The 25792-nt window shown below is 39.9% G+C and overlaps 1 protein-coding gene across 10 annotated transcripts in view; it reads left to right on the plus strand.

Moving 5' to 3' along the window:
• MEF2A (myocyte enhancer factor 2A) overlaps positions 1–25792 on the plus strand; it is a 1032288-nt gene that overhangs the window by 222048 nt on the left and 784448 nt on the right. For all 10 annotated transcript variants that reach the window (XM_044078398.1, XM_044078400.1, XM_044078392.1 and 7 more), the window contains one exon: positions 10388–10591. In XM_044078398.1, the coding sequence (XP_043934333.1) occupies positions 10388–10591 (204 nt within the window). The remainder of the gene's footprint in view (positions 1–10387; positions 10592–25792) is intronic.

Genomic DNA, 25792 nt, shown 5'->3' on the forward strand with positions numbered 1-25792 from the left:
TAGGTAACCTTTTGCCCTGCTTATGTACTGTTCTGCATGTCTGACCATAAGACTGACATCCATTTGTAGGTTATCCCATTCATATTATGAATAAGATTACAGATAGGGCCCCACCCCCCCAAAAGAGGCTTCCACCTGGACTACATACCTTGCCAGTCATCCATTCCCTCTCCAGCAGACTTCCTTCATGAATTGACTGCAGATATGAGTATGCTGTACAAGGTGTAACCACCTCTGCTGTCACCACAGTAAAAGTAACAATCAGGAGAAAGAACCGAATATGAATTTCAGTATTTATATAAGGCAAGATTCAGCACTTTCATCCAAAATGGGTTTCATCAGAATCAACTAATTGAATTTCCAAATTGCATTATATGCTTCACCCCATTCAGTCATCTTTTTTGATGCTCATCACATAATTATCCCACTCAGATACCATAATGCAGTCAAAAATAGCCTTTTAAAACCCCTACCAAAACATTAACTCCACATATGCAAAAAGTCAACATATTACATTGTATTTAAACAATATACTTTTTCTGCTCTGAGGGCTAATATACAGGCTTTAGATATTTTGTCATTAATTCCTTGGGGTTGTCTGCAACAAATCTAGCTTGCCACATAAGTTTGGCTTTTTCAAGTTGTGCAGACCAGTTCTCACCAAAAAGGCATTTAGATTACCTTTGAAGGCTGGAAATTTGAATCTTTGAAAATCAGGGCAGGGTCTTACACGTCTAGCCAGTGCATTGTTAGTTTTTTTTTTCCTATGATGGCTTTTGTATGCTCAGAAATCCATTGTTTAGAGACTTTGCTTGGTTTTACCAATATAAAAAGCAGGGCATGCATTGCACTTTGCCAAAATACTAATCCCAAAGTACCACAGTTGGATTTAGTATTAATTAAAAAAAAAAACCCACTAATATCAGCAACCTTATTTGTATATGTAAACCAGCATTGCTTGCACCAACCACATTTTCAGGATTCCCCCATATCTTATTTTTTTTTTCTAAGTGTCTTTTAAGCTCCAACCTTTCCTTCAGATTATGAGTCCTCTTGTAAGTAAAAGTTGATTGATTCTCAATACAGTTTGGATATCAGGGAAATGTTTCAGTATTTGCCAGTGCTTTTCATTTGTGGCTTTGATCTGTGTTGCTTGACTACAAAATGTTATGATCATGGCCTTACCAAAATCTTTGCCGTCATCAGTTTCTTTTTTAGTTGCAAGATGAATGCCACTACCCAATAATGGAAAAAAAATGTTCCCTGTAATCTTTCTCAGCTCACTTCTTCAAAAAGGTTATTAATAAAGACATCTGGGTAGCCACTGTCTCTGAACATTTTCTTTAATACTACTGATTCACGTAAAAATGTATCAGTCTCTGAAATCTGCCTTGCCAAGAGGACAGACTGTCCCTTAACAAGACTCTTTTTTTTTTTCTGATATGTTGTATGTTTACTGTCATAATGCAAATACATGGTAGTAAACAAACATATTTTTTCTATAAATGTTTGAGGTAAATTTCTGACATATAAAATCTTTAGAAATAGTAACATCAAGGCAATTCATAGACATGATCATACTGATATGAGAAAATATGGAAATCTATGGTTGAATTATTGTACTACACAAATTCAAGCAAATTTATTTCAGTTTTATTCAAAATAATCCAAATGTCTTCAAGGTAGTGATGGTAGGTGCCCCAGTCATTTACAAAAGGTGAATTAAAAACAAAATACTTTTCCCAATATGCCATAACAGTATTGGCATATATTGGAGCCCATGCACCCCCCATCGCTATCCCTGAAGTTTTCAGCCAACTCTCACCCACTCTTTTACTTCAGCAGAGTGACAGCTAAACAGATTGCACCATTGCTGGAGCAAATACAACTTGACTCTGCTACTAGCTTAGACAGTTTCTTTCCATGTTGGATATACCACTGCAGAAATTCCTACCACTGTAGTCCACATGTATGACCCTTACTTAAAAACAAATGCAGTGCCCTTCATCTGGAAATCAGCCTACATCAAACCTGTGCCAAAACTTTCAGAATCAACCATCATCAATCATTTCTCACTAATCTCAATATTACCTGCATTTGGCAAAAAAGCTCATTAGTGAGAAACACATCAATTAACTCCAAAAGTATTGTTTACTCTCTAAAAAACAGCATAGATTCTGACATAGAAGAAGTACCCTGGTTGCTCTATGGATCCAAACCGACCACATAGATAAAGGATGCCATGCAGATGCAGTCTTCATTGATTTAACTCAAGCCTTTGACGTGGTTGACCACTCCATCCTAACTCGTCTTTGGACATTAGGATCAGTCCACAGGCCACACAGTGGTTCCAAGGTTTTCTCTTCAGTGTAACCTTCCAAGTAAACATTGACTCTTCCCCATCTTGGGCTGCCCACATATACTCTGGTGCCCACCAACGGTCTGTACCGACCCATCTACTCTGGTGCCCACCAGTGTTCTGTACCAGCCCCTCTGCTCTTTTCCATTTTCAGAAACAAACTTCCACTTGGTCTGCATCATCTTCAACTCCACCTGTACACTGAGGATATGGTGATTTACAGATCTTGTCCGAATCACCACATCATACAAAAGCAACTACACTTAGACATTCTCTATCTAAATAATTGTCTTACAACTATGCAACTCTTACTGTATCACAAATAAATAAACAAAGCTGTGATATTTGGCCCTAGAAGACTAGCAACATTACACATCACTGTGAGTTTAGTAACTCCACAGAAATTGTAACTTCCTTTAGATATCCAGTGATTTGACTCCACCAATTCCCTCAGTTTTCAGGAACACATTAAAAGCTCAAGATCAAGATAAACTATTTGCTGTTGTGGGTACAAAGGATTATCCCGGTCCTACTCATCCAGCTGGAATGTGGTTTAGTGCTTTTTGTCCAGAGCCTGACACAAAACTACAGCAGTACTTCAATTGTTACAGTGTTAACCTATCAAAAGCTAAATGGTTACCTGTAGAAGGCTGACCGTGTCTCAGATTTGGCACCCTACTCTTCCAATTGCTTAGCCAAGACACCCTGTTGCTGCTTACCATGAAACCGATCACAACCACATCACAGTACAACCTCAGAAGCCATTTTATAGCAGGACCTACATTCCAAGCACCCAACCGTGAACTTCACTGTATTGACCACATTTTCTCAGTCCTAGCCCTCAAAGTGTAGCAATCCCTACCTGAACATCTAACTGTAATGTCAGAATACTCTTTTAACCTTCAGTGCCAACTGAAGCAATTTCTGCAAAAGAAGTTTAGGTGCAAGTGTAATTAAACACGTCATGTCACACAGCTAATCAAATCTCCTACTGTATCTACTTATTTACATTGACACATCTATATCCCTCACAAACACAAAATACGGCAAAAATCTTATGAAGATGCGTGTAGTTCATCAGCACCTACTAAACCCTTCCATATGTACTTTACCCCCACTAAAATTGGACTTCCTTATAATTTCCACATATTTCTCAACTTCTTGTTCTCTTTGTATTGGTGAACTATCCAGCTTGCTTCACCTCTGATTTACCCACAACTTTTTGATAAAATACATTGCTATTATAGTGCATTTTTGTATATTGTACTGTAACTCATTGCTGTACCACTGGTTATCTTGCATTTGTATTGTATTTTCTGTTTGTGTTGTAGTAATTGTACTTTTTAGTGAAGTTCATTACAACCAGGACTGGGCCTGCAGTTGGGCATTATTTATTTATTTATGTCATCAGTGCTTTCCCTGATAAGTAAATGTTAACCAGTAAGGAAATTCACTGCACCCGTGATCTTACTGCCTGATCATCTACAGATGTGGTGAGCACCGTCGCATAACTATTCTTTGTATGAATTTGGAGAGTGTTTAATCAAGTTTTATGTGCACACATGAAATTGTTAACTGGACAGAATATCCTTTACTGACTTATTTTTTTTTAATTTCAGTCTGAAGTAATGAAAAACATGTTCTGGTATCAACGTGTAGTTAAGGCTTGCAGTATTTTAACTTTTTTTAAGCATTGTTTTAACTACTTTTTGCAAGCAATGGCTTCCTGACTGTAAACATATCACAGTCTGTTTTAGTAACATATAGTTCTTTCAAACATCCCTCATTAGATGAGAAGCAACAAATTTTGTGTTTAAAAAATACAAAAGTACACTATTCATGTCGTGCCATGTTTTCACAGACAGCATTTTCGGTTTTCTTTGAATTGCTAGGTTGCTTCAGCCCCCCCCCCTTTTTATTTGCAAGTTTGTTATATTTTTTTCCATTGTTTTCTTTTCTTGACCATTCTGTAAGCTTTCTGTATTTTATAACTCACATTAGTCCACAGAGGTGCAGCGGTTAGCGTTGTCACCCCACAACAAGAGGCTCTCTGGTTTGATTCTCGGCTGGAGTGCCTTCTGTGTGGAGTCTGTATATCCTCCCAGTCCAGGTTAGGCAGAGTCCCTCATTGACTCTCTTCAAGAGGAATCTTGATGAGTGGATGGGAGATCGTAGGTTTACCCCGGGTATCACTTCTGTGTCACTGTTAGACAGAGGCACAGTATACTAACCTTGAAAAAGGGCATAGCAAAATTAATTTAAAATGGGTGGCGAAAACCAAACACACTCTGGCTAGGCTTATAAATGCCCTAGGGCAGATAGCCTAGTATGAACCTATGAACCTGTAAACCTCCCTGCGATCAACTGAATGTTAAAAGACATGCAGGCAGGTGCGTGAGTGTGTGTGCGCCTTCTCTGAAGGTTGGGCACCGGCCTGGCAACCTGACACCGTAAAATTCCACTGCCAGTTAAAAGCGGACCGGTGATCAACTGTGGCGACCCCTAACCGGGAAAATCTGAAAGACTTTTATCAGCCCACATCAATCTTTTTTTGGCAGCTGTAGTCTTTAAACATGATCTCTTTCACTGTAAATTTTTTGTCAGGGAGAGTGGTGTAGTGCCTTCTTACATATATGTCCAAATAGATGCTCCATCAGAACCTTACTAAGGTTATCGAGCCATAACAGAATAATGACAGAGCTTTTACTGCTTGCACTGCCTGGTATTTAGTTTGCACCAAAGAAAATGTGGGGTCTCCCTCCTCTTACCTTGCAGTACTGCAACCAAGCCATTTCCAAAAAGGAAAGCAGTCTTAGTTGTTTTTGCAGCTTTAGGAAGGGCCATAGCACCTGGTCTGCAGTTTGCAGGAAAAATAGTTACTAAAGGGAAAAGGATCATTCTTCATAAATGATTTTAAGAAGAACACTTTAGCTCTCCAGGATAAAGAGCTAATTGCTTTTGTACTAGTGCATAAACTGAATTATTTGCTTCATAGTGTTCCTTTTCATCCAAAGAATCTTGAAGTATTATTTCATAGGTGTTAAGAAAAGGTTGACCCTTACCACATATCATAATCTACTAACTTGCCTTTTGAGTGCAAGTGTTTATTTCAGAATGTTGGGTAGGAATTGCATGCCAAAGCTGGGTCCATTTCATTGGACCATTTGATAGGTGGAGTTACTGGGTTATGGGAATAATACGGTTTGCAGCAGGTGCACATTATGCTAATGTGTTATATCCATGCAGCAGAGAGAAACAGAATGCTGTAGACTGACTTGCACTACTGTGTCATAGTGTTGGTGTGTTATTTCTCAGTGTAACCTTGGAAACTCTCTGCTTTTTTCTTAAACTAGCAGAATAGTAATTATAAGAATTATTAACAATGTAAGGTAATTAAGATAAACTTTTGTGTGCTTGGTGTGCCTAGCCTCTGGGCACAGGTGTTCACAGAGTAGACATGCATATTGTTGTGCTGGGAGTGGTAGCATTACTTTGTAATTTTACAGTAATAGTGCTCAATGCCAAAGGAGCCAGAAAAACTACATTTGTCATTATTTATGACTCCAAAGCAGTTGCCACCACATACAGACTTTTGAGAAAGAAAGAAGTGGTTATACTAAATAAGAAAACCTTTATACAGTTTAAAAACATTGTTTTTGTTTCCCTGTTCATTGCTCCTTTTCTGCAAAATAAACTTGCCATAACTGCTTGCCTCAAATATGACAAGACACGGATTGCAAGTAGGGTAAGGGGTTGTTGGGTTACTCAGGCTGTACTAAAGTTTTCTTTTTTTGGCTAAGTTCCAGCTTCTCTTCTATGGTTTGATTTAAAAATGCAGTTGTGTGTTATACTTAAAGGTGAGACGGTATTTAAAAGCAATGTAGTTCTAAGAGAGATCTGTAACCACTTAGCCTTTTGCACATTCAAACAATGATGTTTTTTGTGTTCAGTAATTTTAATAAAGCAACATACCTTACTTTGAGTTGTGGAGTAAATGTGTAATTCCAGGAGAATGAAAGGCTAGCATTGGTAGAGAATATTCATATCATGCAGTAAAAGCATTCACAGGGATTGCTTTTTGCACTTTAATTGTTAAATGACTAGTGTAGCATAATAATGAGCTGATTTGGAACTTTGTCGGCACAGTCTGTGTGTGCCTTAACCATAGGCGTCAGTATTTGTAGGTAGAAATCTGAGTAGCAGGGTCACCTGCCAGCTCAGTGATGAGCGCTGGGTCAGCCAGCAGCAGTTTCTAATGAATGCTGACAAACAGAGCTGCAGATTTGTTAAAATTTTAATACGCTTAGTAGTAGAAAGAAAGAAACAAGCATGAATAAAGTCGTCTTTGAAGCCATTCTGTACAAGAGCTTTGGTTTTAACTTCCTCAGCAGGTTAAGGTTTGTCTTTTTAAAGAGTGGTTTGAAGGTGAGAAAGAGTGGGAAGATGATTATTAGGGAACAGGGAAGAAAGAGGTATGGGGCCTAGTTCTGAATCTTGTGGAATCTGAGCTAACTGTGTTTTTGTGATTAGAACATTATCACCCATTGTGACTCAGGCCTGGCCCCTACAGGAATACTTTACTTAAACTTTGAGCACCTTATAAATGCTCTAAATTCCAGATAATCTCTGACTAAGTTCACGTTCTTTAATTTACTTGTTAATTAGGTAAGCAAAGTTGCAGCTTACTATAAGCATTATTTCAGTAAGAACAATTGATAGCATTTTATTGATAGGCACATGGAAAGAGTAGAAATTATGATGCTTTTTTACGTTAAATATTGAATGTAATAAGCAAAGTTATAAGGTGATTTCAAATTGAAGTAAATTGTTAAATAGTAAAAATGAAGTACAAGTAAAAAGAATATCCCAAAGGAAATGGATAAAACAGAGCAACAGACAAGTACAAATGTTTGTTGCTAAAGGGAATGTGTCCCAGAGACTGCCCCTGCTGTGGAACAAGCTTCCCATCCAAGCGAAGTTGAGTTTGTCTGTTACCCAGTTTAATTGCAGCTAGACCAGTGGATGGGGAATAGGAAGTTTACACTGGGCCTGGCACCCATGTCCCTTATGGACAGAGGTAGCTCATAAATGCCTGGCCGCCTGGCCCTCAGTGGGTATTTGGATGCAGGATGACATTATTCTTTTTGAAAAACTTGGCCAAGCTTATAAAGGCCCCCTCCCACGGGTCGTTAACCTAGTAACAATCTATGAGTAGTAAGAATGAGAGACCAGGAATGCACAGGTGTTAATGTCAGAATATTTTATGCTGTGATGAGATGAGAGAGAATGGGTGTGTCTTATTAAGAGAAGGGGATCTTTGAGGCCAGTTTAAATGATGGAAAAAGAGAGATTACCAACAGTGCTGGAAGAGAAAGCTAATCTTTTGCGGAGTTTTTCAGCAAGGCAAGTTTATGAAGAATCAGATAAAATTTGTAGGAATGGTGATACTGCAGGTTGTATGGCCTGTTAATACTACTCCCTTTTACCACACATCACATAGTAGATTCCTGTGTTATTTTGCCTGCTTTAGCATAGGTCTGAGAAACCTCAGTGTCTGTAAATCTTCTTCAGGCCAAGAGTTTATGGATGTATGTACATAGGTCTGGCAAGAAAAAAAATTGTAATGCATATATCATGGGCCTGTGGCTGCTTGCTTACTTGTCCCACATTTACCATTTCTGGATCATTTCTCGGGTGAAGCAAGGTATGTAAGGCTCTTTGCACTTCTGGACTCACTTTAGTTGGAAACTGTTGGAAAATATTTAATACTTTGTTGAAGCTGGAGTTTTGCATAGTTTGTGGTACCATTTATGCAGTAGGTAAAGAAGCCAGTACTGCAACCACTGATGTGGGGCACACTACTGTAATCTGTTCATACTATATTAGGTTCAATTTTGCCTGTAGATAAATAATTGGACACTACAGTACATTCAAAGCTGGTGCCTTTGCTCTTAAAAGCTAGTTAATTCCCTCATGCAAGGATGAGAAAGTACTTCTTTTAGCATGCCTGTCATTTAGGGGGATGTATTCGCTGAAATTCTGAGGACCCTATTTGCAATCTTCATAATAGCAGAAAAAAGTGTGTGACAGGTGTGGGTATGTATACCAAGTCTGAGATTGCAGTTTCACTGTTTCCTGTTTGAAATATAGATTATTTTTGGGTCTATATCACAACATCGAACTTCCAAAACATCGACCGCCATAAGGTCGAACTTGGAAGTTCGAAATGTGATATGATCGAAAGCTCAGAACAGCAATTTTTTTCCCAGGAGAAAAAAATTGCTGTTCTGAGAAACACACACACACAAAACACATGCACACCACAAACCATTTCTAATGTGGGGGGCTTCACCCCCCACACCCCCCGACATGGGGGGCTGTGCCCCCCTACTTAAATATACCAACTTCCGAGACCGCACCACAGTGGAGGAAATAGCAAAGCCACGGAAACGGCCCACCGACTTCTTTCCCTGGGAAAGAAGTCGATGTTCCGCAGCTTCGATATTTTCAGCTTTCGATCTTCCAAGTTCGACCTTATGGTGGTCGATGTTTTGGACGTTCGCTGTTCCGATATAGACCCTTATTTTTCAGTGTTGGTACATAAAATTGGGTCTCGTACTTCCAAAGGAAAGCCTTTTAGGTGGTATAAATGTCAGCTCTCTACTTTTTTTTCCAGGAGGAAGTGAGATGACATGCACTTTTTATGCCCCTGTTATAGAAATATTTTCAGTTCCATCCACATTTTACTTATAAGCGGTACCTATACGATCAGGAAGTTTAGGAAGATACTGTACACGTTTTTACAGATTATTCCTTATACAATAACATTAAAAAAAAAATAATAATAATCTAGCAAGGCTAGATTTTCCACTGTGTGATTCCTTAAACCTCTTGTATTAGAGGCAACATGGGATATATACAAATGACCCTTTAAGGACATCAGGTGCTTCAGCTGTATGGCAATTCTGAATGTCCATGGTTTTTTTCTTTTTAAGTCTGTTAATGCTTGCATTTCCACAGCTTGTGGGGTTTGGCTTTATTGGCCTGAAAATTTCCATTAATAGACTTAAAAAGAAAAAAGTCATGGGCATTCAGAATAAAGTCATGGGCATTCAGAATTGCCATATAGCTGAAACACCTGATGTCCTTAAAGGGTCAGTTGTGTATATCCCATGTTGCCACTAATACAAGAGGTTTAAGAAGTCACATAGTGGAAAGTCTAGCCTTGCTAGATTTTCCTTTTGTTTTTTACTAATTGGTTTTCCTGTGTGACCTTTTCTCTCACTGCTTTAGTTTATACAATAACATTAGAAAATACATATATACTAGTATATTTGATTCAACTTATACATTTTTAATTTTAGTGGACCCTAAGTATTTAGTGGCCTTTTGTGCTCACCACCAGAGATGTGAACACACCGTAAAATGTTTGGAAAAAAGTATGTATGATCACTCACACAGTAAATTAAGATAAATTATATATAAATCTTAAATTTTATGTCAGTAAATATATGCTTGATTTATGGTCTGAGGTTTATGGTTTAGACCAGTGGGATTGTTGCATTATGTTGCAACAACTAATTGTTGATGCAGTAATAAACTCTGAACTTTGGACTTTGAAGATAAAAGTTTTGGAAAGGATTTGTTTTCTGAATTGTCCAGTTTGCTGTTAGGAAAGTGCACAGCACCTTGATAAAGTCAGAGATTTAGGAACAACACAGTAGGTAAAGTTGCAAGTATTAGGCATTTTAGGCACTTTTATACGGTATTTACTAGCATAAATGTTAAACATGTTAAATAAAGTTAGAATCTTTCAAAATAAAGTATATAGTGTATGTTTTTAAGATTCAGACACAGATTTGTTTTTCCCCATGTGTTTTTTTCCTTCGGTGTGCCAACAAGTGAGATTCTGGTTCAGCTGAAAAGTCACTGGCTTTTATTAGTAATGTACCTGTGCTGCCATTTATTGTGAAGTTTTTGTAATAAGTGTCAACCCTGTTTGTAATGAAGTGTTCTTTTCCCTTCCAGGTGACGTTTACGAAAAGGAAATTTGGTTTAATGAAGAAAGCATATGAACTGAGCGTTCTGTGTGACTGTGAAATAGCACTCATCATTTTTAACAGTGCTAATAAACTCTTTCAGTATGCTAGTACGGACATGGACAAAGTTCTTCTCAAATACACGGAATATAATGAACCACACGAAAGCAGAACCAACTCTGACATAGTTGAGGTAACAGACATCTGTGGTGGATAATCCATTTTTTTTGATAATAGAATGCTTATGCAGAGCTACTCTTTTCAAGGTCCAGATTAGCTGGTATGCTTTCCTGGCTTGCATCCTTCATAGTTGTAATGCATTCTTCTTTGAAATACTAGTTTTTGACTACTTGCACAAGGGCAGGTGTTGTAGAGCTCAGTGCTATAAGCTTCCTCCCATCATTTTTATCTCTTGCTTTTGTGTGCTATAGAAGGGAAGGTATTTACATTTGTGTCCATTAAATTAATTTCAGGCTTCAACACCTGTCATGCAGACAAAGGTGCACAGGTTTCCCAATTAGTGCAGAGTACTTTTTTGTGCAGAATTTGTCTACAAAAGATGAATGATCAGCGTTACTTTAACTAATCTTGAGCACGTGCATTGCAATGTGTCATTTCTCCTGCTGTTACATAATAAATGTTAATGTAATTTTTTTCCTTAGTGATTTTAATAATGGTTTATGTGACTTCACTTCTTTTCAACTGAGGCAGTACTGTATGGATATGGGTAGTAATTTGAATTGTGTTACAGAGAGATCTGTTTGAAGCATTATAAATTAAAACCGTAACTCACTTAAAGAATTCTGAAACTGCATCTAGCATTATTGGAAGTGAGAATATCATATAACATTATTTTGAGTTTTACAGAACAACTCATTTAAATAGGTTTTGTATTAGTAATGAAGAGAAGATTATAAAGCTGTACTTTATGGAAAATGTTCGGAGTCACATTGTAAGTGTTTGCTTGATGATAAGTGGATAAAGAACTTGTAGAGACTGATTTTGATTGTCTTGGGTCTTCTGTCTTCAAGCCTTTACAGTTTGTCGTATTTATGGCCATATTGCCCACTACAGACATTATTTGTCTTATAAGTGGAGTAATGGTCCATGCATCCTTGGCAGAATGATGCTCACTGTTTAAAAAATATGGATTTTTATGTTGTCTTATGTTCTAGTGAAAGATTCACCTTGGCACTTGACTGTATTCTTGTTTATTTTGGTAACAGAGTATTATCTTTGAGGATGTATCAACTGTGAAGTACTGAACAATGGTTTCCTTTATGTTGTAGTGGCAACCTATACTAAAAGGTTGAGTTAGTTAAAAGTTTTATGTTTTGTAGAACGTCCACTTTCCATAAAATGCAAAAGACCATTTTTCTCTCACAAAAATAAATAGTGCTGACTTCAGCGCTATTATTTAAAGATAAAGCATTATATGACCTTCAGTGGGCTTTTTGGGAATTTTTTAAAGGAGACCAAGTTCTGAAACTCTTCTAATTACTGTTTTAAAGATACTAGAATAGAGTGAAGCAGTAATTGTGCAGCAACTGTTCTGATATCTTATTTTTGTATTCTTTAGCTTTACGTTTAATATATGGCTTAAAAGTGGTACAGTATATCATAGAACATCAGTAGCAGTAGCATTTTATAAAGTGATCACTGTTGTTGGGGTAAAGCTGAATAGAGCTGCTTGATAGGTGAATACCAAGATGGTCGTTGGGTTTTGCATTTTTTGGCTGCGTGTGTTCATAGTTGTCAAGGTATTGCTTCTGTACTCCTTTGCCTTTCAGAAACAGAGTTGTATGTCACAAATTTATAGTCTTTGCAGTAGCAATCTTGCTTCTTTGAAGTTTGTGATCTCACTTGTAGCAGAAGAAAAGATACTAAGGCCATGCTAGTTCTTAGGAAGGTGAGTTATATAGGGATGTGTGGAAAGATGGACAGTAGTATAAATCAGCTGGAAAAGTAAACAAGGCGGGGGGGTAGATGGGATGGATGCTGAGGATGGTCAGTGAAATCCACGGGAAAAGGAAGAGAGAGAGAGAGAGATTAAATACCCTTTCTGAATACAAGGGAGCTTAAGCAAGATTTAAGGGAAAAATGCAAAATACAGTGGGGAAGTTGAGCAAAGAATGTGAGAGAGCAAGAAATGAGGTGCACAAGAAAATTAAAAAAGCCAAAATGCAAAAGTAGCTGATGCTAGTAGAGCTACTTTGTAGTTACATTTTTTTTCCTCTTTTGAGGAACTAAAATATTTCTCTACTAGTTTTTTAAATAATTTAATGGACAAAGCTTTGTCATGGATTTCAAACTAGAATCCTTTCAGTAGTTAGTTTGTGAATTACTATTTTATATTTCATGAATATTAGCAAAAAAAATCTATAAAACAAAATTGAGGAGGATATGGCTGATTTAATTTTGGCAGAGTCAGTCTTGTATATGTTAATAGTTTTTTTTTTTTTTTTTTTTTTTACCTTTGCTGTGTAGTGTTTGGTAACTTGAGGTTTACTCTGTTTATGTAGTTGGAGTTGTAATTCAGTATTCTGTGAAAAATAATATGACTGTTTTTTATAACTGAAAAAATGTTTTGAGATAAGTTTGTATGAGTACCTTGCACATACATTTTAAATTATGTATGAAAGTGCCAAGTTTTTCTCATCAGCGTAGTTATTCTTCCCTTTATTGTAACCCTCGTCATGCCACATACAAGAATTATAATTTAAAATAATTCTGCCTCCTTTCTGCATATTCAACTAATTCTGTTGTCTAACTGTACTTTATGCTGACTTTCCTTGAAATTTTGCATTGTTTTCCTTTGCAATTTTTCTCTGTATCTGATGTTATATGACAAGTGGCAGAATGCTGTGGCACAGAAAAGTGATATTCACAGATGACTGGGCAGCACAGGTTTAAATGAGAGACAGGAAACTTGACACCTGGTGTGAGACAGAGACTAGGAGTGAGGTAACTGCAGTTTAGAGATTAAAAAATAACTTTACAGAAACACATTAGTCCTGTGCTTCTGGATTAAACAAGAAATGTACCACATGTAGCTGTTTCAAATAACAAAAATGAAAGAGAGTTATTGAAAATGTTTAGAACCAGTGTTTCCACATCTGGAAGACACCTGCTTGGATTGTTTTTGCATCTTGTTTCAACATTAAGCTCCAGAATGTATTTTTACTTCCTAATTGCAAAGGGCAGCACCATCCAAGAGATGTATTCTTGCCATCCCAAAGAACAGGTTCCAGTTTCACATTTTCACAATTTTCACTAGGCAACACTGATATCCTCTCCATGCAGCCAGTGTGTCCTTTCTTGTTCTTATACCCCTTCTGATTCACCAGATTCTGCTATGCATATGCAGTAGAAAAATTGTACGTCGTAAATTGAAGACTTTTCATCTTCATGTGTTGCTAGTACTTCCTATTAGTGTTAAGTATCCTTCAGGTAACTAATGACATTGTGGAAATTTTAGAAGCAGGCATGGGATTGACCATATACAAGACGTAAGTGGCAAAATGGAAATATATCTGTTTCTGGGTAACAGTGGAAAATTATTCTTTATTTATTTCCTCACTTCTGTGTTGCAAACATTGGCTTGATTAAAACACAATGATTCATGCTATATACTTGCTTCATTTTGGATGCATTTTGGTGATATTTCCATATGGTTGGTGCAGGATTTACCCACTGTTAGTGTGGTTTGATTACTAGGAAAAAGACTCGACTAATTAAACAAAGCTAACAGTGGGTAATTCCTGCATTATCCACACTCAGGAGTGGATTATTGCCATTATACAATTTATTTATTTATTTTATTTTACATTTGTTGACCGGGCTAGTCTAGCTGGATACATGTCCATTTTCAGTAGAGGCCCGGGGAGAAAAGCTCCAAAGAACAGAGGTACATAAACAAAAACATCAGCAGAACAAGTAATTATTATTACATTCATAGGCAAATAAAGCAAATAAGTAGGGTATACATGTTGTTTAAAAGAGGTACAGACTTATATAGATGGTCTAACATGGTTACATTGTGGACCCTTAAGGTTTTGGGTTGGGCAGAGGCTTAGGTGGGCCTGGGTGGGCCTGGGACGTTTGCTATTAGTCTGGATTAGAGCAAGGGCATAGCCATTGGGACTTTAGTAGTTCTTTGAGGTGTTTTTTGAATTGGTGAAGAGAGGTCATGAGTCTTAGGTTGTTTGGGAGGGCATTCCAGGATTTACCAATGGAATTGGCATAGAGAGCTTCACCTCCCGAGTTGTTAGATTTAATGGTCTGCACTTGTAGACTTTTGGATGACCTGAGGGACGTAAGGTTGGAGTAGGGGGTAAGTATTTTGCTCAGTGAGGGGGTTTTGTCTGGATGGTTGATTATTTTAAATGCCTCAGTGAGTTGGTTGAGTTTGAGTATGTTGGGCAATTCTAACCATTCCAGTGTCCTTAGATTTAGGCAGTGATGGGTGCGATACGGCATTCCTGTTATGAATCTGGCTATATGGTTATAGGTTGTAGATAGTTTATTGAGCTCTCTCTTGTTAAGGAAGGAGAATATCGGGGAGGCATAAAGGAGTGTGGAGAGGAGGTGGGTCCGGGCAATAGTTAGTTTGGTCTACGGGGTTAAGAAGTTCTTTATTCTTTACATGGACCCGAGTTTCTTGTTCACCGACTTAATGGTCAGGCTGACATGCGTATCAAATTTAAGCTTGTGGTCTATGGTCACCCCTAGTAATTTGGTGTGGGAGACAGGTTCGATTATGGTCCCATTGTTGGAGGACACGTGGAAGGTTGGGTTGTTGGTATTAGGAGGTTCTTTACCTTGGGAGGTAGTTGGAGTGGGGAAAAATAGAAGTAATTTGGTTTTGGTTGGGTTAAGTAAGAGTTTTAGTTCCGTGAACCATTTTTCGACTACGGTAAAGCAGTTTTGGGTTGTGACTTGGAGTTTGGCGAGAGAGACGTCAGAGCAGATCAGGGTGGAGTCATCTGCATATTGAATACAGGTGGCTTTGGGAATGATAGAGTGTAGACCATTTATAAAGACGGAAAAAAGAAGGGGACCGAGAATAGATCCTTGGGGAACACCGATATTAGTGGGGAGTAGGTCTGATAGTCTGTTTTGCCACTGAACCGCCTGTTTTCTACGAGAGAGGTAGGCGTTAAACCAACTTATGGTTGATTTGCTAAGATGAAAGGTTTCCAGCGTGTGGAGCAACTGTTGGTGATTGACCATGTCGAAGGCTTTCGATAGGTCGAGAAAGAGCACAGAGGATATTAATTTATTATTGCGGTTGTGGTTGACAGAGTCAACAAAGGAGAGGAGAGCAGTGGTTGTGCTATGATGGGGGCGAAAGCCGTGCTGGGTGTTAGACAGGAGGTTGTTTCTAGTAAGATGGTTAATGAGTTGCTTGTGAACGCAGCGTTCCATGATTTTGGCTAGTGGAGACAGTATAGCTATGGGTCTGTAGTTAGATGTGTCAGTGGAGGACCCTCCTTTATGGAGAGGGATGATATAAGAGATTTTCCAGATTGAGGGAATAGAAGCTTCAGAAATGGTCCGGTTGATCAAGATTGAAACGGGGTAGGCTATGGCATCAGATGCTATTTGTAAGTATTTGGCTGGGAGTAAGTCAGCCGCTAGGGTGGTTGGTTTGAGTTTTTTCAAGAGGGTACGAATATAGGAGGTAGATGTTGGTTGTAGGTTAAAGGAGGGTTGAGTTGGGTCTTTAGTTAAGGTTATAGCCGAGGGAGAAGAAGTAAGATGACTGGCGAGGGACTGGATGGTCTCAGTAAAAAAATAATTAAAAGTGTTGGCTATTTCTCCTGGATCTTTACCCATGAGTTTCTCAGGGGTGGGGGTGGTAGATTTACCTGGATGAAGGAGGGGATTGAATCCAGCCCAGAATTTTGTAGGGTTATGCTGGTGTTTATCTTGGAGGTGACAGAAATATTGTTTTTTATCAGACATAACGGCTGCTTTGGTTGAGTTTCTAAGCTGTAGAAACTTGATGCGATCTAGGGGGGTTTTTGTAGTTCTCCATTTGTTCCAGGCCTGGTCTCGGAGTTTAAGTTTGGTTTTAGTATCTTTTGTTAGCCAAGGTGCGATACGTTCCTTAGTTCTAGTAAGTCGCTTAGGAGCGTGAGAGTCAAGTATCTTGAGGAAAGTGTCATTAAAGTATGACACACTCTCATCTAAGGGTAGAGTTTTTAGGATGGACCAATTACATGCTTTGAGGTCTGCAAGAAATTGGTCTGGGACAAAATTCTTACTGTTCCTAACTAGGATAATGGGATTTTGTTATTAAATGCTCAACTTCTCTGTCCTTTTTCTCCCTATTCACTGTCCCTGCTATGAATAAACAACAATATATCATTTAAAATATTTTAAATTGACTGTTTCTGTCCACTAGAATAGTACCTTACTGTACTGTGGTGGTTTCACTTTCAAAAAACTTTTATCCTGCCCTGGAAAAGCTTCCTGCAGTCTCCCTTTCATTGATGTCATCAAGGCCAATGAATACACGTAGTTTTCTGGCCAAGTCCATCCCCAAACTGATATCTACCCATACAGAAAGTAAAGGCTAGAACAAGGAAACAGTACATGAGTCAAGTCTCCTGCTGTGAGCTGTCAATCACAGCAGGTAACCGCTCAAATTACGCTTAGCACTTTGACACCTAGGGAAGTTAGATGTGAATTGGGATAGGAAATGAGTCAAAGTAGTACAATTCAGGCTTCACAAAAGACTGCAGTTTAGCCATTCTAAAAAGAAGTAGCAGTAAAAAGCACTTTGAAAGTCTGTTTATTGGCACTGTTTGTGTTTAAAGTAGTCACTGAATGGTAAGAAATGTTGCTTAAAACTAATTGATTGAAGGACAGCAGTGTATGCATGTAAAAGCAATGCAGTGACAGGAACTTTAAGAAGAAAGAGGCTTGAGTGATGTAATTTTTTACAGGCAAGCACTGCATTGTGGGATCCCTAGTGGCAGACTAAATAATCAGAATTACTTCAACATGCTACACCCCATGTGGTCAGACTCAGAAATTAAGTATAAAAATATTTAAAAACATGTAAATAGTCCTAACGTGGTGTTAAAATGTAGGAAACACCAAACTATGATGAAATAAACATATTTTTTGTCTGTGGGCGCAGTTCTCCTTTAAGGGAAAAAAGTCTTAACTATTTCTAAAGTATGCCTTTGCATAAAAGGAGTTTAGTATTCTTCTGCCACCTTCTGGTAGTCTGGGGCATCCAAGACATGCAGTACGCATGCTTTAAGGTTGTACTTGCTGCACAGTACATTGAACTGAGCACTCCCACCCACCCAAGATGAATTATAGTTTTCAACTGTTCCTTATTTTGCCTCCTATGTTGCCCTGTCCCTCTTAAAACATGTTGATTCTCTGTTATGTCACCAAGGATTGCAGTAAATCAATAAACCGTGACATTAGAGATTCATACATGTTTATAGAAAATGTATGAAATGTATGTTTTGTTTTGTTTTGTTTTTTTTAAACAAGAAACATCTTTATTAAATTATCAGTTACAACATAGGCAATCATGCATTTATATAAATGAAAACAACCATATTGACATGTTTTAGTTGGAAACATTATACATCACTTATAATCTATTCAGCCATGGTTAGTCAAATGTTACATAGTTCATTCAGATCCTGCCTTCTTTTAAACCTCATTCCTCCTCCAAAACATTATTCTGCACGTGTTGTTCCCATAATTCCCATTTTATGTAATTTGCACCTACATTTTTTTAAAGATCTCATTTCCAGTTGTTTTAACGCTGTTACAGTATTTACTACTTTTATTACAGTTGGTTTAGACTTTGATTTCCATTTTCTAGTAATTCTTTTGGGAACCACCCCAATTAGACTCAGCAAGGCGTTACTATGTCTAGGCAATTCTGATTCTGTATCATAGCTCAAAAAATCATTTCCTTAGTTATACCTATTTGCTCATCCATTATTTCTGATAGAATAATCTGTAAGGAGTTTTTAAAGTCTGCCAACTCATTACACTCCCAAAAAATATGATCTGATGTAAATCTTTATTCATTCCTTACTGTTAGGACTTCGGTTCCGTCCTCAGAACCAACACGGCCGGTACCAAGCTCGCGCCAGCCAAAAACTCTCAGCTAAGACCTGCCCACAATGTCCCTTTCATAGTCACTTCAGATCTCGTTTTCTGCGTTCCTCGTCAGACGTGCTAAGCCTTCTCTCAGCTAAGTTTAGCTTTTTTGTGGTTATTTCGAGTCTTTAGTGCTTGTTAATCAGTTTTTATCATCTAAAGTTATTTCCTCATCTCTACCTTCTTCATTTCCTGACTAAACCCTACCCACTACCTTGGTAGTTCCTTCATACCATCGTTGGTGCTACTCCCTCTCTCCCTACCTTAGTAGGCCCTCCTCTTACTTTTTTGGTATTTCTTAGTACCATTGTTGATACTCTTTTCCTGCTACCTGTACAAAAAAAAAAGTGCTTTCTTTCACTGTCCTATCTCTTGTTGCTAGATATAGTTAAGTTGTGTGGTAGTACTAGTGTAGTATAATGGTGGATAAGGCCAAGCTTGGATTCAAACAGTGTGATAGGTGCGGGCGTAAGATGCCCAATTCTAATGGTCACGCCCGGTGTGTTTACTGTTTGGGCGTTAACCACCTTAATGTTTCTTGTGACATTTGTTCTAGCTTCAGCAACCATACGTTGGTTGAATGCAAGAACAAGCTTGTTCTAAAGGGTATGCTGAAATCACCCTTCGCGAAGGCTCTTTCTGGGATGGAGGTCTCACCACCTCCTAAGCATAAAGATGTAAAAAAGCATAAGGAGAAACAGAGTCTTTCGGTTCTGACATCCCCGTCCTCCTCGGAACCAAGTCGGCACTGGGCTTCTCCCACACCATCGGCACAAACAGCTTCGGCACCAGGGTCCCTGTCTTCTCCCTCGGTATGCCTACCTTTATTCTGACTCAGACTCCTTCCACTGTACCGGCCTCGGCACCATCCCCCGTGGTGCTGACTTTGTTTGTGACACAGGGTCCGACTACTGTACCTGCAGCAGCACCATCCCTGGTGCCGATGTCTTACACGGCTCCACAGTTCCGAATGTCGAGCACCTTCCCAGAACTAGGTATTCTCCATCTTATGACCCCTTTTTGGGACAGCAATTTAGTCCTTTTCTTGAGAGACCAGACTCTACATTGGTAGCATCCTTCAGATCCACCAGGAGTCTTTCGGAACAGTATGTAGTGAGGGTTGTGGACCAGCTTCTGGCAGCTAGAGGATTAACCCCCCAGACCAGGTCTTCCCTCCCTCTTGGAATGGAAGCTCTCACTGCGTATTCTCCTGTCTATCCTCCTCTGACCTCCACCCAGGTTTCGGAGACTTCGCTACCGATGGCCATTCCGCTGTACTGTCTCAGCTTTGACAGCGGAGGCTTCCCTGAAGTACAAATTACTTTTGGCACCAAGGCTCGTTTGGAACTGGTGCACTTTCGGAGCAGTGATTGGGCTGTTTGCACCGTGGCACCTAGTTCGACACCGATTTATTTCTGTGGCACCGTCTACTACCATGGCTCTCCCATCAGCTGCCGGACCTCTCTGAGCTGTTCACCTGAAGGTGGGCTCCTCTGGGCGGGGTGTGACCCCAGTTTTTAGGTTGTCCTTCTTGGTTCTGGGCTCCCTTCCCTCCTTGGGTGGGCCTGCTTTCCAGGTGATGGAGAGGGTCCTTGCTTCAAGAGGCTCACAGTTGACACTATTGGCATCGGAACCAGAACCCCCCTCTGGCATGCTGCTGTCCCACCCTCCTTCTCTGGAACCTCAAGCACAGGAGCTGCAAGACCTTCCCTTCAAGGGAACCCTTTCTCTGGAGTCCTCCTCAGAAGATCCCACTGGAGAGCCACCCCGGAAGAAACTTTGCAAGAGGAAGCATCTTGATTCCCCTGAGGAATCCATCACTGAAGACACCGATTGTGATGAGGGAGAAGGGTCCCTACGGTCTCCCCCGGAAGATGTCTCATTTGGAGACATTCTCAAGATCCTCTAGCAGAGGGGAGACTGGAAGCCCTCCAACCCTTCTTCAGAGGAATCAGTGTTCTTGCAGGCTTTCCATGCTCAACCATCTACTTCCTGGGTGACCCCACCTGCAGATGAGCTTATTTGACTTATTGTGCAGCGTGCCTGGAAGGCCCCGGACAACTAGAACTCATCCCATGGAGGCCAGATAAAATTTTGTCCACTCCTGAAGATCAACCCAGTTGGTTCAAGCAACTGGTAGTCGATTCCATGGTCATGGCGGCGGCCATCAATAGAGAACTGGCAGAAGATAATTCCACTGTTCATCCCCCAAACAGGGAGTCTCGGGCTATAGATAGACCAGGGAAGCGGACCTACGCTTCAGCGACCTTTGCCATTCGGTCGCTAAATTACCTGGCACACTTTACTCGCCTTCAAAGAGATCTAATTTCAGAAATATCTGCCTGTATGGTGGAGGTACTGCCTGAGGAGGTGCGTGATACTGTTGCCTCTCAGCTTGCTACCTTGGAATCAAATCGCAAACTCCTTGATACGCTTGATTTATCACACTACTGAGGGGGCATCTCTAGCAGCCGCATCGATCATCGTTATGAGATGGCATGCTTGGATGCGTTTGTATGACTTCACGGATCCCTTTAAATCTTCCTTTGTCAATGTGCCTGTTGACGAATCTTTCCGTTTTTCCCCCAAAGTAAGAGACACACTTTCACGTAGCGAGAAGGACGAAAAGACGTCTGCTGTGTATTTATGTTTTTCCACCCCCCCCCCCCAAGAGGTCCTTCTCCAGGAATTGGAGGGGAGGAAAATTGTGGTTCAAGAAATCCCAAGGATCTTTTCGTGACACTTGTGATGAGCAATCCCCCCGGGGCAGAGGGGGAAACTCATCTGGAAGATGCTCCTTTCAGGGCAGAGGGGGTCCACGCAACCAGGGAGCTAGAGATTCCTTCTCTGGCCGACCCTTCCAGTGCTCCTGAACAGCGGCCCGATTGCTTTCCTCTGGAAGTAGTCGGGGGTCCATTTTGTATGCACCTACAGGCCTGGCAACTCATAACAACGGATGCAAGGGTGCAGAGAATAATATCCAGAGGCTATCATATCTCATTCAACCTCACTCCCACACCCATAAAACGAATCCCCAATGTCCCACCCAATCAGAGGGAGGCTGCAGTCTTAGAAATCGAAAAGCTGCTAAGAAAAAGAGTCATCCAATCATCCTACCAGACCAAAGAGGATCCGTTTTTTACTCAAGGCTCTTTTTAGTGCCAAAAAAGACAGGGGACTGGAGACCAATCCTGGATCTCAGATTACTAAACAAATTCATCAAACCTCAAAAATTCCAGATGGTCACGGTACAGTCTGTTCTCCCCTTTCTGGGGAAGGACAATTGGATGTGCTGTGTAGACCTCTAGGAGCACATAAATATGGACAAACGCTCCCGGAGATTTCTCCGCTTCCAGCTGGGAGCCAATCATTATCACTTCAGGGTACTGCCCTTTGGTCTCTCAACAGCCCCCAGAGTGTTCACTAAATGTATGGCAGTCGTTGTAGCTCATCTCCGACTACAAGGATTCCAGGTGTTTCCATATCTAGACGATTGGCTCCTTACCGCCACGACCAGGAATCTTCTCATTCTCAGTCTCTCTTACACTCAAGGCCTTGCTCTTCACCTAGGTATCACGATCAAAATGGACAAATCACACGTCTCCAACAAGAACACTGGGATTCATTGAAGCGATCTTTGACAGAACGTCCTGTCAAGCTTCCCTTCCTCCTCACAGGCTTTCAAACATAAGAAACCAGATTCAAGTCCTCCTCTCGCAGACATCTGTAGCAGCATGCCTTGTACTACAACTATTGGGCTCTATGGCAGCAACCATTACCTTAATACCACTGGCGAGGTTGCACATGAGTCTATTACAGTGGCTCCTTTCATCACAGTGATTGATCTTAATCCACTCACTCGACCACATGATACGCCTTACAAATCTTTGCAAGAAGGAAATGCTATGGTGGTTGAAGCCAGAAACAAATCTTTGGTGTCGACCGTTCTGTCTTCCCCAGCCCAGGGCCACGGTGACCACGGATGCTTCCCTGTTAGGGTGGGGAGGGTCATTTCCAGGGAAAGACAGTCCAAGGCACGTGGTCCCCCATGGAGGCCAGTTTGCACATAAATGTCCTGAGTTGAGGGCAGTTCTCTTAGCATTGCAAGTGTTCCACACATCCCTTCCTTCTAGGACCATTGCAATTCAATCGGACAATATGTAAATCGTCTGGTACATCAACAAACAAGGTGGAATCAGGTCTTACCCCCTGTGTCGAGAAACCATGAAAATTTGGCATTGGGCAATGGCTTCCAACCACTTTCTCATAGCAACGCACATTCCCGGGAGTTCAATCTTATTGCAGACAATCTGAGCAGGAACATTTTGATGCCTCATGAGTGGCCCCTCAATCTAATAATAGCAGATCACATCTTCTGCTGTTGGGGCAGGCCTTGCTGCGACCTGTTTGCTTCACCTCTAAACAACAAATGCAGAAGCTATTTTGCCCTGATCCCCCCTCGGGGGAGTCACCATGGGATGCTCTGACACACGATTTCCCCCTGGGTCTACTATATGCCTTTCCCCCATTTCCCCTCATCCCAAAATTTCTACAGAAAGCTCAAAGGTCAAGAAGCAAAGTGATCCTCATTGCTCCTTATTGGCCCTTCCAAGTCTGGTTCCCATTCCTCTGGCCTCACCTGATTCACTGCCTGTGGATCCTGGATCAATCCCAAGGTCTGCTGTCTTATCCTCAAGGACTGATTCACCCCAATCTCCACAGCCTCAGGCTCACAACTTGGTTTCTCCACTTCCGATGATTGCCAGGCTACCTAATATTTCATCCTCTGTTCGCGAGATCCTTCTGGATTTGCGCAAACTGTCCACCAGAAAAATTTATTCCAGTAAGTGGACTAGGTTCTCTAGATGGGCCAAAGAACATAATATAGACCCCTTTTCCATGCCTATTCAGAAGATCCTTCAATACCTCACTACCCTGTTGCATGCAGGAGCTTCAGCATCGACAGTTACAGTGCATTTAGCAGCTATTGCAAACTTTCACAATGGAATTGACAATTCATCTGTTATGTCACACTGACTGTGCAAAACCTTCATGAAAGGAGTATTGCATATTAAACCTCCTGTCAAGCCTCCTATAGAACCATCGGACTTGACGTTGGTGATCCAGTCGTTAACGAGTCCTCCATTCGAGCTTTCTGATTCTTGTGATATCAAATTTTTGTCTTGGAAAACTCTACTTCAAGTAGCCCTTACCTCAGCGAGAAGAGTATCTGCGTTGCAAGCCTTGAGTGCCAAGAGACCTTACCTGATTTTTCATAGGGATTCTCTTATCTTTCCCTCTCTAAATATTTGCTCCCAATACCTTGGTTCCTTTGTCAGTTTTCTCTAGTAGATTCCAGCCTCCTCTTGCCTATTGTCTGTATCCCTTATTGCAGTCATCCCTATTGACAGCATCTTCTTTCTCCATGCCTGTGTTGGTGTAGTTCATAGCATACTTTCTGGTACTTTATGAATATAATATTCTGTATGGTTATTGTTATTCTCCTTAAGGATCTGCATCCAAAATCCCAGGCTCTCCTTGTTTCATGAGCTTCCTCCTGTTTAGTAATCGGCCCTTTCCACTTTGTATTATAGGTTTCTGTTTGTGTTATGTGTAAGAGCCTTAACTGTGTAGCTCTGAAATACCCCTTAAAATGAGGTAGTCCCAAACCACCTTGTTCTGTTGGATCATCTTATCCGACTTGACTCTTGCCATTTTTCCATCTCAGATAAAATCCTTCATCTCTTTATTAATTGCTAACCACGACTTCTCTTCTGGTTGATAAAAATATGCCTCACCTGTGTAAAGAAACAAGGGGACTAAAAACATTTTGACTGCTTGTATCTTGCTGTCTGTATCCATAAAACAGAGCTTCAGTTTCTCAGTTTGTGTTTTATCTTTTCTTTATTCTCTTCCTGCATATCCTTAACTGCCATAACATAATCCTTTTTAACCCATACTCCTAAGTGCTTCATTTTATCATATCACCATAAATGTGGGTATTGCTGAATCAGTTTGTGCGGGAGTACATAGTTTACAGCTATTGCCTTTGGTTTATCTTCATTCATTTTGTATCCCAAAAAGACTTGAAACTGTCTCAAAACGTTCCACAACCCTGAAATGAACTTTTCTGGTTTTATCAAGTATAAAATAATATCATCTGTAAATAAGGCTAGCTTTTCTTGACTGTCATTCCAATTATATCCTTGAATTTCTGAGTTTTCTTTGCAAGTGGTTCTAAATATAATGCAAACAGCTTTAGAAAATGTATATTGATGCAGCAGTTGTTGTTTAGTGTAATAGTGCAGGAACATTTTTTCTTTGTGTTTGAAGGGTAAAAACAGAAACTTCCACCTTTTGCGTAATGTATAACTTTTCCTTCGGTTTGCAGAGAAGAGCTCAGGGAACTGGACTTAGTTTGTTTTCTCCACTTTGCAGAGTTAAAAGCTGGACAGCTGTATCTATTTATTTTAATATTTACAGCTGCCCGAGGTCTGGTTTGTTTACTTTGCTTAGTGGAGATGAGGGTACTGCAACGTCTGTTGCCCAGAGTATAGTTTCTGTTGACCAGAAATTTTCCTGTTGGGAATGGTCAGGTTGCAACACACACATGCTGATTGGTCTGTCCAGTCATTGTGCACATTTCTGAGTACTAAACAGGGCTTATTGTATCATTTGGTTTAAGATACTTTCCCCTTTCACTTAACTAAAAAATACATCAAGTTCCTCATTTTTTCATATACAACCCTGAGTTACAGATGCAGTTGGGATCACCATTTTCTGATTTCAGACCTTATTGTGGCACATGTTGAGCCCTAAGCTATTTGAAATGTAGCTTGGCTGCCTTTGAAGACTTTTTCCAATAGCATTAATATCTGAAGACAGATTCTAAGAACCACAAGTGTTATCCTCGTGTATTATTTTATTATCTTCTACAAGGGCAATGTAGTCTTGAAAACAAACCTTCTATATATTCATAAGGTATTCTCTATTTTGAACCTAAATTAGATGATACATTTCTCTGGAATAATTGTATGATTAGGTAATGGATGAGGGTTAATTAGCTACAGATAAGTTAATGTACTTTAGATTATAACTGAATTTTTGATAAAGAAAAGCAGATAAAATGGGTGGAGGAGCTGCAGTTTTATTAAGAAAATTGATTTATTTTGAGGTATTAGATGCACATCTTAACAGGTCTTTGTTAAATAACTGGTCAGTACTTTTTGGAAAGGCATGAACTTTTAGTTAT

This window comes from Protopterus annectens, chromosome 7.part0, assembly GCF_019279795.1.
Source record: "Protopterus annectens isolate FY-2018-M chromosome 7.part0, PAN1.0, whole genome shotgun sequence".
In the NCBI taxonomy this organism is placed as follows: Eukaryota; Metazoa; Chordata; order Ceratodontiformes; family Protopteridae; genus Protopterus; species Protopterus annectens.